General features: G+C 36.6%; 1 protein-coding gene across 3 annotated transcripts in view; it reads left to right on the forward strand.

Moving 5' to 3' along the window:
* LOC136803936 (ETS translocation variant 1-like) overlaps positions 1-15,603 on the forward strand; it is a 35,790-nt gene that overhangs the window by 12,867 nt on the left and 7,320 nt on the right. For all 3 annotated transcript variants that reach the window (XM_067060662.1, XM_067060663.1, XM_067060664.1), the window contains exons 2-3: positions 12,832-12,961; positions 15,260-15,307. In XM_067060662.1, coding sequence (XP_066916763.1) covers positions 12,832-12,961; positions 15,260-15,307 — 178 coding nt within the window. The remainder of the gene's footprint in view (positions 1-12,831; positions 12,962-15,259; positions 15,308-15,603) is intronic.

The raw sequence follows: 15,603 nt of genomic DNA on the forward strand, positions 1-15,603 counted from the left end.
AGATTTCTCAGCGAAAACTCTCCTCTAGTTCTTAATTCTATTGTGATGACGTTGGAAAGTATCTACTAGAGAGTGAGATGGAAGCTTCTAGGGGGGAGGGGTGTCAAAATGTTTTCCACTCTTAGAGGGTTTCAAAAAATTCATGCTTTTAGGGGAGAATTTTTTTGGAATTCTTGAAAATATCCTTAAAGAGCCGCACGTATGGCATGTCATTTACCTTGAAATTACTAACTAAATCTGGTCCATTCCAAAGAATGAAGTATATAAAGAGTTTTTCGTGATAGGGGTTTTCTGCTAAGGCCTAGGAAAAAGTTTTTATGACTCAAAAACTGACGTCACAGGCAAAACCTTGCTCCCAAAAATTTGAAGAAATTTCAAAGTCGATAAAAACCTTTCTTGGTTTTAAGGCGGCAGATGGCAGCTTTGATTTCGTCTTGACTTGGAGGTTCACTTATTTGAAAAATTGCTGCTCTTTGGTTGAGACAATTGGTACAAGCTGGGTCGAAATTTGGTGGGCGACTGTATAGTCCATCAAAATGAATCCGAAAAACCCTCAGAATTCTCTTCTGAGGTTTGAGCTCTTGTTCCATCTTCTTTGGACATTTTCCTTCCGGTTGAATATTTGGGATTGGTAAAACCAACCTTAGACGTTTTATACTATCCCAGCAGCCTCAAACCATTCGGGTTAGGGTCTTGATTTCAATGTAAAGACTTCCATTTCAGCACTGTACAAATTGGAAGATAAGTCACTGTATTGGTTTTTTCATTTTCTTGATAGCGATTGATTACAAATGAGTTGAAAGCTTTGGGTTTTTCAATATTTAATAGGGCTCCCCAGGAGCTGGCGTGATACGTGAATGAGCCTTTTTTCTGACGTGAATACGTGAATTTGAATTTTTTAGCTCGTGAATACGTGAATTGAGATATCAGCGTGAACGTGAAAATAAGATTTTTCCACCGTGAATTCGTGAATCGAGATTTTTAGCGTGAATACGTGAAAAGCAAATCATTGTCTAAAACACAAGGAAACTCTAAAAGTCTAAGACCTAAATCTGTAAAATTTCTTGTTCGCTTCGCTCGCATAGTCTTGGATTAACTTATTGACATTCGAAATAATCAAAACTTTATAACATTAAAATCATCAAAGATATCTTAAACAAATATTTTCGTTATTTTTCTGAGGGCGTACTTTTTCATTTTTAATGTCAATTTTTGTGATGCAAATATGTACCACATCCAACGAGAGCGTTTTTAGCCAAAACAAAAGAGTCTAGAGAAAATTTTCTCCGTCGGCGTTTAATAATGGTCATCTCTTCGTAGTCACTTGTATTGTTACTATACAATACAATACACAAAATGATATCGCGTTAACTTAGAGAGATTTTTGATCCTTCAATACTTTGCAAAAGTAGGTAGTTCTAAAACATCTTGTATACATGCAGCATCGAAAAAGTAAAAAATAATTCTCATAGATAATGATGCACATGATGCCTTTTCAAGCAATCTAGGCATTCTAAATTTGAAAAGTTTTCTCTTGGGCGAAACTCTTGGAACGCCGCACCGGGTACGGCAGGTACGTCGCTTGCTGTTCCAAATTTTTGCCAACAAATGGTAAGTGTTGAATAAAATCAAAGAATTGTGTGACCAAACAAGGCATACTTGACTAACAATAGCGCATTAAGGCCGTTTTTTCAGTCATAAAAGAGCGAAAATTGTCGAACGATTTCAGGCTCGCTTCGCTCGCATTGCTTTTTTACATACATTTTTCCCCTTGAATTAGGCAGGTGTCAAACATTGCAATTTGCGTCCTCTTGTTGTACACTACCGCTCCGCCTCGTTGAAGCTTTTGTTGAAGTCTACGGCTTCTCAAACCATGATTGGCCCAACCTCGATTTAAAATAAAAAAAGACCTCTTACGGGTCTGCGAGGAATAAAATCCCACAACAACAGTCTACCCTACGCCAGAGGGGTAGTTTTTTGTAACTTTGGCGCGGCAGACCTAAAACATTGCTTTATTAAAGCTCAAATATCTGTAAAAGATGCTTTGAAAGGTCGACGCTATCGATAACAAGGTCACAAAAGTGGAGAAAACTTTATATTGGCGAAAATGTTTGGCATTAAAATAGATCAAACTGCTTAAAGAAACCATAAAAAGGTCATATTTAGCCCAATAAGGTCACAATCGTTTTAACCAAAGATATATATATAAAAGCAAAATTGGCGCGTGAACGTGAAAATGGTTTTTTTTTCGCGTGTGAATACGTGAGTTGATAAAATTTTGTGCGTGAATACGTGAATTGAGGGTCGACTGGGGGGAGGCTCTTTAATAGATCATTTCTGTTACGTACCAAATTTCAGATTCGATTGGAAAGTTCTTGTGTGGCTTGTGTGTGCTTCACTAAATTTGCAATGTTTATCAAAGTTTCTCTCTTTGTCATATTAATTGTCACGAGACACCTTTTATGAATAACTAGTTTACAAAAAACAATTCTCAATAACTTAGATATAGAATACAATATGGCGGAAATCAACGAAAATTCTAACCAGGAAATTCAACAAAATTATGGATATTGCACACCCAATAACTTTTTAATAAACACCATCATAGCAGATAACGACACCTGACAATGTAGGAAATGTGATAGACTTCTCCATTATGCTTGCTCTGAGCTCCCGGCCTATCAGATTCAGCTTTCTCTGCAATATAAAAGCCGGCGCTTCGAATGTGGAAATTGTGTTACAATAAGGCCACTCTTACTTGAGAAGATTAAAACAAGCAGACAAAAAGCTCGCAGTAACATCACAACGAAAGAAGTAGATAAAGATGAACATCATGGATTGAAATTAGGTTTCAACGAGAGAATAACCTCTCTAGAAAAGAAAGTCGAGAAGCTAATGAATAAAAAAGTCGTCAACAAAGAACGAAACAACGAACGATCTAAAGAACAACTAAACAACAAAGAAACAAAGAAACAATCGTATGCAGAAGTCACCAAAGAAGATCTAAAAAAACAAGAGGTAACCATGAAAAGTTTCATCAAATCAGTGAACGAAGAGGAGCGTTGGCTCAAATCAACCAAGTGCAACATCATGGTGCATGATTTAGGTGAAAACAAGCACCAAAACGAAGAAGAGCAACGAGTTGGTGACAAAGATTTTATAGAAAGAATACTGAAACAACAAATGGGTTTCGATGTGAAGATAATCAAGGTATAGAACGCATAGGTGCTCGTAAAGATGAAATGTATACAAATGAACGATGGAGACCATTAAAAGTTACTCTCGAGAGTGAAGAAGAAAGAATTAGAATACTTGCATCAGCCCACAAACTAGATAAAGATGATTTCAGAGTATCAGACGATTTTCAAGGAAATAACGCGATATGATAAAACAATGGCATCATAAAGCAAAAGAAAAAACATCGAATGAAAAGACAAAAGTCATATATGGAAAGTGAGAGGTAGTCCTAGGACTAAACTCTATTTAAAGAAATTTACGACAGAACTGCAACACGATTGTAAGAAGAGTGGGTTAGAGGCCCAGGTGCCTAACTGTAAAAATCTATAACAGAATTGACAAATGAATGGAATGATAAGACCTATAAATTGTAAAGATGTAAGATTGTTTCATAGAGGTCAATAGACCTGAGAAATACACTTCTATAAATCAAAAAATTAAACGTCATGAAAATTGTAAAGAAAGTTAATTTTTTTTTTTTTTCTTTTTTTTTATATATGATTTGAGAAACTACATTACACTTACGAACATATACTACTTACAAAAACAAACACTGAAAAAATAAATAGCTCCTCCCCCCGCAAGGCACTGAGTGATATCGCCAAGGGTACTAAGCTATTGAATAAAAGAAAAAAACTTAAAGGGAAAACCATCACTAAAAGGATTAAACTAGTCATAGCTTTCACTAAATGCCCCCACAGAAAGGTCATGTCATGCACTTATAAAGCTTTTAATGCTTTGAAAATTAAAGCATAAAAAATAATCAGGAATAATTGATTGATTTAATTATTTATTGATTGATTGAAAAAAAAATCATATTCCATTAACAAAATACTTGAAGAATTCATACAGCTTGACAATTTAATAAAATTCAAGGAAAAGCTGGAAAAGCTTCTCAAAAACATATTTCGAAAATCATGGTATCATTATCTTACTACTGACTTTCACATCTCCTTGTTTGCTTGGTTTTTACCTGCTACAGACATTTTAGATTGTAGGCAAAATATATAGCGGTGAATAAATCGACAAGGTAACCAATCAGAAATAGCTTGTTTAATTTTCATTGGCTGCTAAATATTTCAACAATTCTCTATTGCTACTTTGCCCAATAAACAATAGCAAGATGATAAGATGATACTGCGTATAAAATTTATCAAAAAGTTCTCCGCCATCTGAAATAGACCAATCCTAGTTAAGGCCCGGGCTCCACTTGCGTACGCTGTGATCGCAGTCAAAAGAAAAATAAAGGAATGTCATTTTGGTCCATTCAGACGTACAGTCGAAAAGTTGAAATGTGCCTAATTTTTTTTAAGTGCATAGTACTTTTTCATGATGCAATCTTTTCTCCAAGCTGAAAGGATTGAAGCCATTATAATATGATTGCAGCGCAGACAATGAAGAGACGGGCCTTCAGGAAACTAGACTAGACGTGTTCCTGTATGACTTTTTGTGTGCCTAGTCCAACCACCGTTAAATGCCTTAACTTGGAAAGCTAGAATTGGAGCTATTTCACCAAACTCCTGGAGCGTAAGTCATAGGCTATCACAACTGCATGAAAAAGTTGAATGTGCGCATGTAAAGTTAAACGAATGTAAACAAACTTTTTTCAGGTTTTTAAAATAGATTTACCACACTGAACAAACAGTGAAAACACTCTAAGTGAGGTAAATCTATTTTGAAGACCAAAAAAAAAACATTGATTGACATTCAACACATTCAACCACTTTTGGATTCAACTTTACTTGTGTGTACATTCAACATTGTACTTTGCCGGTATCTTGTTTTACCAAGTTAAGAAGGACTTTCTCGAGTTACGACCATATGATGGTCTTTAAAGCTCAAGAAGCTCTATAAACAATAAAGCTAGTTATTAATATAATAACAGACAAAGATAAATTACAGTTTGAACAAAATTATCAAATGTACATTTGAAAACTTGAGCAAACTTCTTTAAAGATTCCAGAAAAAGAATTGAAAACATTGCTGAAATGAACTTCTGACTAAATTACAGTATTTAGTATTCAGTTTCAAAGACAAGAAACAAAATTTGTGACATACAAAACAATTTTTCCAGTCAATGAATCAGCTCATCATCATAACCAGTCTGCCATTTTGTTTGTTTTGATTTGCACAAGTAATATTGTAATTCGTGTTATGGTACTATACTTTTTCTATAATTTTTTTTTTTTTTTTTTTTTTTTTTTTTTTTAGAGTATAACTATAATTTATTCTTTAATATATACTGTAGGATATACTGTTAAATTTCACAATGGTTTTGGAAAATTTTTAAAGATATTTGATGAAAACCACCTAACAAAATTCGTTATATCTTATATATTCAATAAATTCAAATAGAACATAAATGTTCACAGTCGCTTGAACTTTTGGAGAGTGAAGGAAGGTTATCTTTGCTCCATGGAGTTCGACTGCCCCGGAGGCACAAGAGAACTGAACTCAAAAGAGCAAAGACCACCTTTCTTCTAACCCAAGTTGTTGTGACTGACAAAGGTTCATCTCGTTTTTCGGATAAAAGTTCACTGAGTCTTTTATAGAAGCACTTAGTCTCTCTTCCCATGCCGCCCTTTTTCTATAATCTGCATTTATAACACTCGCTTCAGCTTTTCAATGCTAAATCAAAACTAATAAAATGTAACTAGCCGGTACCCGGCGTCGCACGCCGGTTTAGCTGTTTGCTGAACGCATTTAAAGTCATTTGAGATGTTGGGAAGGTGGCTTAAACACGATAAAATCAAAATTAAAGTGAAGAATTCTCTTCAAAGTTTGACTCTATCCCTCCCGGGTGACGTATCTTTTAACCATATTTTGAAAAAGATTTTTGTGGCAAAAATGATCAGAAAACAAAAAGGGCGTCATTCCCAAATTACACAATACCGGCGACCAGCGACGTCCGAGACGGCTCTGCAATTAGATTTTTTTTCTCGCTACGCTCGCGTTATATTTGCCGTAGTTCTTGATGTTTAGGAAAACTTTGATGTCAAGATAAGCGGAGTGAAATAATAGACATGACACGCAATTCGTCGAAAAAACAAAGCCCGGGGGAGGGGGTACTTAGGCAAGAGAAGGGCGGTATGGGTATGTGCCGGCCTTAAGGGTGCCTTTTTTGAAAAATGGCAGTTTGAAAAAACGGAAAATCAAACTTCAGTCCCACTAAGAATTGGAAAAAATAGGAAAATTTCAATTTTTTGCCCCCAGAAAGATAGAAACTTGGTCAAATTAGCTCCAAAAAGTGAATTAAAATTCACACAATTTCCCTTGTTTCTTCTTCTCCTCTTTATTCTGCTAAGGGTCCGAGGGGCAGGGCCGAAAGTCAGCTCGCAACCATAGTCCCCCCGGAAGGCAGCTAGGACACGCAGACAAAAAAGCGTGATAGCGCAATTTTATGTTGCTTTTTATAAAATAACTTCGTCATAAAACTTCAATAATTTTTCAAATTCAACAATGACTTAGATTTACAGCAAAATAATTATCGACATACATGTTTAAAGGTCCCTTTTTACGAAGAAAGAATTCTAGTTTTTACTGCCTTTTGATTGTATTTTTAATGTTGCTGTTGTTCTAACAAACTTGTTATGGTGCTATGTGATTCTTGTGTTTTATTTTAAATTTGTTCTTTTCTTTAATAGATTCAGTTTAAAAGATTTCTTTTGTTTTGAAAAGAATTCGAATGTCTCAAATCAAATAAGGTCGTTAATTACATTCGAAATCATAAAACAAAAGAAAAGAAAGAAAAAAAAAAGAAAAGAAAAAATCTAATCTATCAATCAAAACAAAGTCTTTATAAAACGGCGCGAATATCGTTAAACAAATTTGTGGAGCAAGAACAAAATAAAAGTCATCTTTTAAAAGAACAAAACATTGCTTGCGAAAACGAAAGTGACACACAAACACACATACAGACTACGGCTATTAATATATAGATACGCAATAATGGTAATAGCATATAACGTAATATGAAAATATGTATAACATTTACCGCTATATAATTTACCGCCATATTTTTGCGGAACACTTAATTGGCCGGAAAGCCGATTACGACGCACAAACAATTCGCAAAAAATCGAGATTCCAGTCCAATATCTATGCGTGAAACTATGAGTGCCTCCTCGTCGCTGCGCTCCTGCGGGGGCAAAAAAAAAAAAAATATTAAAAAATATAAGAGCTGTGTAAGAAGATCATTAAACTAAAATAAGGCACCACTAAACCTTTCAGAGTCGAGAATAAATTCAATGACAAGATTAATTATTATGTTATTTATGTTGAAAGGTAATTCTGGATCACCGTACAACAAAAGGTTGAAGAGTTTAGGAGGGCTTAGTGGATAAATATTTATGTCTTGGTTCAGAAGTTTGTTGAACAAAAGATGTCTTGCCTGAGAGTAAATAGAGCAGTGCAAAAGAAAGTGTTGAGAGTTTTCGATGGAATTTGTTCTACACGCACAAAATGGATCTAAGGTGTCACGAAAACCGTGTCTAAATTTATGTTCATTAAGGTGACTAAATCCTACTCGAAGACGATTGAGAAGGATCACACCCTGGTTGTCACGAGCTCCAAAAACAGGAGAAAGTTTGGGCCTTAGAAACTCAAGGATTGCTTTTTTGAAGGTAGATACTGAAGGCATATCTCTAATACGACCAGCCAGAATATTCCACTGTGTTATGCAGTATGGATAAAAAGAATTCCGGAAATGCTCAGTTCGAATATTAAGTTGATAAATAGGATTTCTTGTTCTTAGATTACCCGGTGCCGCAAGTCTTGCTGGTAAGTAGTTACGTAAATAAGAGGGGGCTAAATTGTTTAAAATTTTGTAGAAGAAGACCATTCTTCTACTAAATCGACGATCAGCAAGACTCTCTTAATTAAGTTAAGTTAATTCTTTTTAATCATAACGACTGTTGTAAAAACAATTGATGTGTTGGTATATATTTTCTTACATTTTGTTAAACACACGCAACAACCTCCTACTCAGAATCATGTTCGAGCTCGATACTTTTTTGAGGCACCCTGTAGCCCCCCCCCCCAGTGGTTTCCGTGAATGCGTGAATAGGCATTTTCGGTTACGTGAATACGTGAAAATTGAAAAAAAAAATGCGTGAACGTGAAAATCCACTTTTTGATTGCGTGAATGCTTGAATCTGGGCCATTTTGTGCATGAATATGTAATTTTTTTTTTTTTTTTTTTTTTATATGAAGATTTACAGTCCAGGCACACGAGGGCTTCTAAACCGATCTATCGTTTACAATTACAAAGATCTTGATTCGTAGCGCAATGGATGTTCCATCCATGCCTTGGTTAGTTCTTCTTTGAACGCTTTGATGCTAGTAGCGTTAACAGTCTCTTTTGGTAGCTGGTTCCATGCTGTCACACATCGATAGTAAAACGACTTGGTCTGGACAACTCTAAATCCATCGTCTGCAAAGTTTGGTATCAGTTCGTAATCGTGAGTTCGAGATGGACGCACCCTGCGAACAAACTTTCCAACTGTGGTGTCCTTATCGTAGAAGTGCAAGTGTTTGTAGATCTGAACCATGTCTCCGAAGTGTCTTCTGAATTCGAGAGAAGGCAAGTCAAGTTTTCGTAGGCGCTGCTCGTATGGTAGATTACTTAACCTTCTGACCATCCTAGTGGCACGTCGTTGAACGCCCTCAATTAAGTTGATGTCCTTACGTAGTTTTGGTGACCATACAGATTGGGCATACTCGAGATGAGGCTTGACAAAGGTTGTGTACAGAGTGAAGAAAGTTTTAAGGCTAAGGTCTTCGAAACCTCTTCTGATGACTCCTAGAATGGAATTAGCTTTTTTCACTTGTTTTGATATGTGTTCTTCAAAGGATAAGTCAGAGTCTATCAGAACCCCGAGATCTTTTTCAACGAAAAAATGTTCAAGTTGTTCACCTCTAAGTGAATAAGGGTGCACGTAGACAATATTCCAATATTTACCGAGAGTGAGAACGTGGCACTTATCTGGGTGAAATCTTAATAGCCAATCATTTAACCACTTTTCAAGTTTGTGTATGTCTTGTTGGATAGCCAATGAGTCCTCAATCGAGTTGACTTCTCTGAAAATCTTCGTGTCGTCAGCAAATAGGAGAATCGAAGACAGCACATTGTCAGGGAGGTCGTTGATGTAGATAACGAAGAGAAGTGGTCCCAAAACACTTCCTTGGGGAATACCACTGATAACATCATCCGTCTTAGATCGAGTTTTGTTAACCTTAACCAATTGTTTTCTGTCAATCAGAAAAGACTCTACCCATCTCAAGATGTTTCCAGATACTCCATATCCTTTCAGCTTTTTAAGTAGACGGCGATAGGGAACAGTATCAAAAGCTTTCGCAAAATCGAAATATATAGTGTCAACAACACTTCCGTTAGCTATACTTTCACAGCACTTGTCCAAATAATTTAGGAGTTGTGTGACGGTGGAGCGGCGACTAATGAAACCGTATTGCTTGTTGGTTAGAACCTTTTCGTCAGTTACATGCTTCATAATGTGCTTTCTTATAAATGATTCCATTAACTTACAGACTACTGAAGTCAAACTAACAGGTCTGTAATTTATCGCAAGGTTTTGGGCACCCTTGTTTTTATAAATTGGAGTCACATGTGCCATCTTACAATCTTTTGGTATTGTTCCCTCAGACAAGGTCTTGTTCATGATGATAGACAGGGGTTCGGCTAGATGGTCAATCAGTTCAACTAACATTTTCGGGTGTATATCATCCGGACCGAACGATTTACTCACGTCCAGCAATTTTATCTGTTTTCTCATCATATCTTCTGTTATGATGATGTTCTCAACTTGAATCTCCGTTCGTGTAGGAAAGTCGGGAATCGTTCCTGGGGGCTCATTGGTAAAGACGCTGCCAAACTGTTCTTGTAGGATGTTAGCCTTGTCAAGATCGTCGTGTTTAATCGATGATTTGTCATCAGGGTTTTCAAGTAGTGGTGAGACTCCGCTTGATGACTTAAGTTTAGATCTTACATGAGACCAAAATATCTTTGGCTTTTCCTTGGATTTATCACAAATACTTTTTTCATAAGTCCTGTGGGCCTTTGACATCAAACGATTAACTCTGTTTCTTACAATAGTGTAATTGACACGATGACGATCTCTGTCGAGAGGTGCAGATCTTAACCACCTTCTATGGAGCGTTTTCATTAACTTGATTTCATCTTGAAGATTCTTATTAATTGGAACTTTACCTTTTTTCCTCCAAAAATCGTTTCCAACTTCTTTCAAAGGGACAAATCGATTTCTGAGATCAATGACAACTTTCTTGAACGATTCCCAAAGATCTTCCACTGATTTATTCACGGATGCATTTTTGAAACCTTCTTTCCATTCCCTCAACGTCGGGTCATTTTTCATTAATTTGAAATTTGCCGAAGCATAGATGAACCTTGTTTGCGTAGGTTTGAGGTATGCGTAGCAAACGAAATTGAAAGCCAACGAACTATGGTCACTTTTTCCTAGTGGTCTTAGGTAGTCGAGATTCCTAATTTGGTTTTCTTCGCCTGTTAAGATCAAGTCGATGAGGGATGGGTCATCAGTTCCTCTGCATCGAGTTGGATCATTAACATGTTGATGGAGATATGCCTCTCTCAAAGCATTTAAGAATTTCTCTTCTTTGCTATCCTCCAGATGCGGGGTGGTCCAGTTTTCCCAATTGATTGTTGGAAGGTTGAAATCACCTAACAAACATTTGTGCGAATATTTCTTGTTTAATGCAATGGACTTGATCAATAAGTTTAGGTTGTTGTTGTTTTCGTTGGAGGACGTAGATCTAGTTGGGAATCGATAAATGCATGCAACAGCGAGCAAATCTTTTCCTGATAGTTGTACTTCAATCATGCAAACTTCATCGAAAGTCACTGGAGGCTTGACATCGATTACCAACCTACCAAGTGTTTAATGGAGATATGGACAAATATGACAATGCCACGCCCTTGATCTGTATCTAGGTTAACTTGGCTAGCGATTTTGTAGTCATCGAATTCATATTCATGTAGCTCCTTCAAGGCACCTGCTTTTGTCTTAGCTTCGCAGATTGCAATTATATAGGGGTTTTCTTCCTGGGCCATGGACTGTAATTCTTTTTTCTTAAACGATGTTAACTGATCTGGATTTCTATAAAGAATCTTCATATCTTTTATTATATGTTTTGGTGCGGTTTTTGCCCCTATTCTTTGATGATGTTTGTCTCTGTTAGGTTTTCGGAGAAGGAGACATTCTTCTCTGTTGGTGATTTCGTCATCGATGATTTTTTCTTGAGTGGCACCATCTTGATACTGAACCCGTTTTTTGAATTACCACGGACGCGATATATTCCTGATGTTGGAGATTTTATTGCATTCAATTCTTTAGCTTCGATAGACAATTGGTGCACTTTCTTACGCAAATCAGGCGTAAGGTCTTCAGTGATGCTAACTCCAGAAAACTTTTCATTTCCTTTAAGAGCAGGTAAGAGAAGATTGAATTTCTCGTCTTCGCTTGATAGACAGATCAAGATTGGACGTTTCCTGTCGGTTTAGGTCTTACCCAATCGAGTAACACGCTTAACTGTTACATTTGAATGTGTTTCTTTGATGAGATCGTCCACCCAGCTCTTGTCCATGTTGGTATCTTGTTCAGGAACTCCATGGACAATGACATTGGAGACACGTTTTTGTTTATTTGTTTCTTCTGCATCTTCTTCTCGTAGAGCTTCTCTAATAACCTCCTTGATGGAGGTGTTAGAGTCGTCTAATAAAGGGTCTTTAACTACTTTATCATAAGACTGCTTTACCACAGTCATTTGGTTTTCAACGCTCAAGAGTGTCGCTTTGATCTCGTCAATAATCGACGCCTTCATGGTTGCACCAAGCTCAGTGATCTCTTTTTATCACCGATTGTGTGCAATGTTCCCAATTTTCCGATTTTTCCCGAAAATCTTCCGATTTTCTGAAAATTTAGGCTATTACGTGAAACTCGAGGACAATTTGCGTGAATGCGTGAATTTCGAAAAAAAAGTGCGTGATTGCGTGAATTGAGGGTCCGCTTGGGGGGCCTCCGCTAAAATGACTTTTGCCTCTTCAGGGAAAATTGAATTCATCTTATATTTACACAGTGTGCAAAGCTAAACAAGTCTTCTCTAGACCTAAAAAAGGGCTTGAAATTGGAAAGCTAGGTAATGCTTTTCATTGCCGAAGTTTTGTTTACGCTTTAATCCCATTCGATTCCTAACAGGTCTGTTCTGCGGAAAACGTAGAAATCATCCAGAAATGATAATCAAAAAGAAGATTGGAACGAGGAGGACAAAGCTAGAAATTTTAAGGGAAAACTCACTCTAAAACTTCAAACTGATACAATGAATTCTCAAAGTTCGCATAAAAGTAAATGGTAGCTGTTTTCCTGAGTAACAATTTCCCATATGTTGGAAAAACAGGGGAACTAAAATTTCAACCATAAAAGGGAAATACAAGAATGCAAGAGAAAAAAAATACCAGCAAAATAAAAAAACTCATCTTAATACTTCAAAATACCCCTTAATTCTTTTTCTTTTGATATTTCATTTTTCCTTTTGTTTTTTTAGGATCCTGAAAGCAACATATGCCATGAAGACTCAACATCATTAAGGACAAAGAAAAGTACAGAGGATGTCGATCTGGCAGGAAAAAGTTCTTTTTATTCAAACGAAGAGAAAACACCATTTGATACTCAAGGTAGGCAGCTGACACACAACGTTGTTGTAATGTTAATCTAACGTTAAATGGCCGTTGTGAGCCCGGGGGTAGGGCAAAATGGGTTACGGGGATGCGCCGCTGGTCAGGGTACCTTTTAGTAACCTCCACGAGTAGGTAGCATCGCAAAAACACCAAAATAGAAAAATCAGTCCCTCGTAAGGTGCCTTTTTTGGATCTTAGAAAATTTGAGAGCTTCAGTCACATTGAGGGTCACTTTTTTTGCAAATATCGGTAAAATTTTTGAAAAAATGAGTCCCACGCAGGGTCCATTTTTCGAACCTCAGCGGAGCACCCCCGTTGGTCGGCAAGTTTAGCTGTCCCCGGATAAATAGATAAACGTTGAAACAACGTTGTTTGCCAGCAAGATAAGTATATTTTGATACAGTCTCTTTAACTCGAACCTCTACGCCTCGTATGTCTCCTTAATTCGAGTAAGTTTTTTCCATCCCTTCTGTTAAAAATGCCTTATAAACCTTACTCCATAACTCGAACAAATTTCTTTCCTGTGCAGGTTCGAGTTATAGAACTCAACTTTACAATTTTTTACTGTGTTTTGGCGTATATGGTGGTAGTATCTCTCCCGTCTGGGAGGGCTGAAGTTTGATCCCCGCTGTAGTACTGTGGATCAATTACTTAACAGATGAATACGCTTTTTTCTGCTATGTAAGGGGAATTGGGTACCAGCACTTTGATATAAGAGTGTGGGTGATGTAGGCCATTTCACAGTCGCAAATAATGGGAAATCAGGACCACTACGTGCTAATGACGACTTATTATCGGTCCAAAGTTTTGAAAAATGTTGAAGAATTTTGTGTTTAGCCAACTGGAAATCGTTACTGGAGCGCTATCGATCCTGATTACCCATGATTCATTTCGACTGTGACATGGCCTATATTAGATATTTTGGTGTCAGATGGCACTCATCCTGTTCTACACACGCACCTATGCTCTTCAGTGTTGTTTGAGTGTCATCACTATGCATCATGGTATCTTGCGTGCACAGAACCAGCTGTGTTTGTGCAGCACTAATGCATTCCTATTTCGTAAGGAGTAGAACCAATTCCTTCAATTTCTCATATCATACCGTACTTACTTATAACATTCCAAAGGTTCCTTAAAAATTAAAAGCGCCAAAGTCGCAAAAATTTTGGTAGTACTGTTGTGAGTATGGTATCATATCATTCTTACTGTGAAAGGTACCAACTCTGCCTTTCAATGACGTTGAGTTTCATAGAAAATTTGGATTCATTGGGCGTAGTCAGGCAGCTGAATAAAATTTACTTGAATCTATAAGAGTCCCTACCCCTAATACAAAAGAAAAAGATTCTAACGGGGTGATACCTTTTAATGTGATAATTCCTCTAACAGCTTTGTAACCTACATTTTCTTAAGATGAAAAAAACATTCTTCCTCTGTACTCAAATTAATTTTCAGACATCAAATTTCGATAATCTGATAGTGAGACTCAGCAAAATCTGAAGGCGTTAATATTTCTTGCAGAATATCGAATAGGTGATTTAAAGTGATTTCTTTATTGCAATGAGATTTAGCATCTACTCCAATCAGGCATCATTACTTGTGGGGGAAAAATAACAATGAAAAGATTTTGAAAATGATGAAAAATATGGTAGAGAATGTGTAGGCTTGGGAGAAAATTCTCTTTACTCTCTTCATCTCTTATCCGTCGTTAATCCCATGCATTCTTTTTCCTCTGTCTTTTTCATAAAATTTATGGACTTATCCATTTTCATTTTGCTGCCTACGCGACATTCGAGTGTTTTTTTTTTCTCTCTGATTTGAACTGCATAGGAAGAGAATAATATGTTTTTTTGTCCTTCCACATGTGGTAAGCTTCAAAGACAGGAGACTTCTTTCTCTTAAAATTTTCTGGTAAATGGTGGCATTTTAATAGTACAGAGAAGAGAAAATCTTGTTTTCATAATCATCATTTTTATAGGAGGATGTAATTTGAGGTATTTTAGCCATATTATTTTTAAAGGCGGGAAAATATCTGCGCAGAGTTTACAGCCGTAATTGCGGACAAAAATCGGCGGGAGAGTTCGGAGAAATTCAAATTTTCTTAGGTTTTGGGCTAATTTCTAAGATAGCGATTTGTCTGAGGCTATAAATTAATCAGGTCTTACACATGACCTTTTTTCGAAATCTATCGATGGATTTTTTTGTGTAAGAAAGCGCACAGGTCACACGTCTTATATAGGAAACAAGTGGTTTCATTTCCCATCCAAGAGTTTCATAATAATTTTCTTATATTTATAGATTTGTTTCAAGACTTATCACAAATGCAAGAACACTGGATGAGAGCTGGTCTGTCTATTTTTCTATTACAATTCAAAATATATATTCTTTAGAGTCTGCATAACCTCTTTAAACTGGAATTTCTCGAATAAATTTGGGTTTCATGTAAGTGTTCGAGTTATAGAGACTTCACTGTATACAAACTTGTGATTTGCTCGCAATCAAAATGTCTCTCAGAAGAAAAGCTTTCCCTTGTGCTCTTAGCGAATAGAAAATCACTAGCTTTTAAATTGCCCTTATTCCGGAGTAGTAGAACTATTTTGAAGATTTGGTAATTTTGTTGAATATCTTTTCACGCACCCGTT

Source organism: Clytia hemisphaerica, unplaced genomic scaffold (genome assembly GCF_902728285.1).
Source record: "Clytia hemisphaerica strain Z4C2 unplaced genomic scaffold, Clytia hemisphaerica genome assembly, whole genome shotgun sequence".
NCBI classification, from domain to species: Eukaryota; Metazoa; Cnidaria; class Hydrozoa; order Leptothecata; family Clytiidae; genus Clytia; species Clytia hemisphaerica.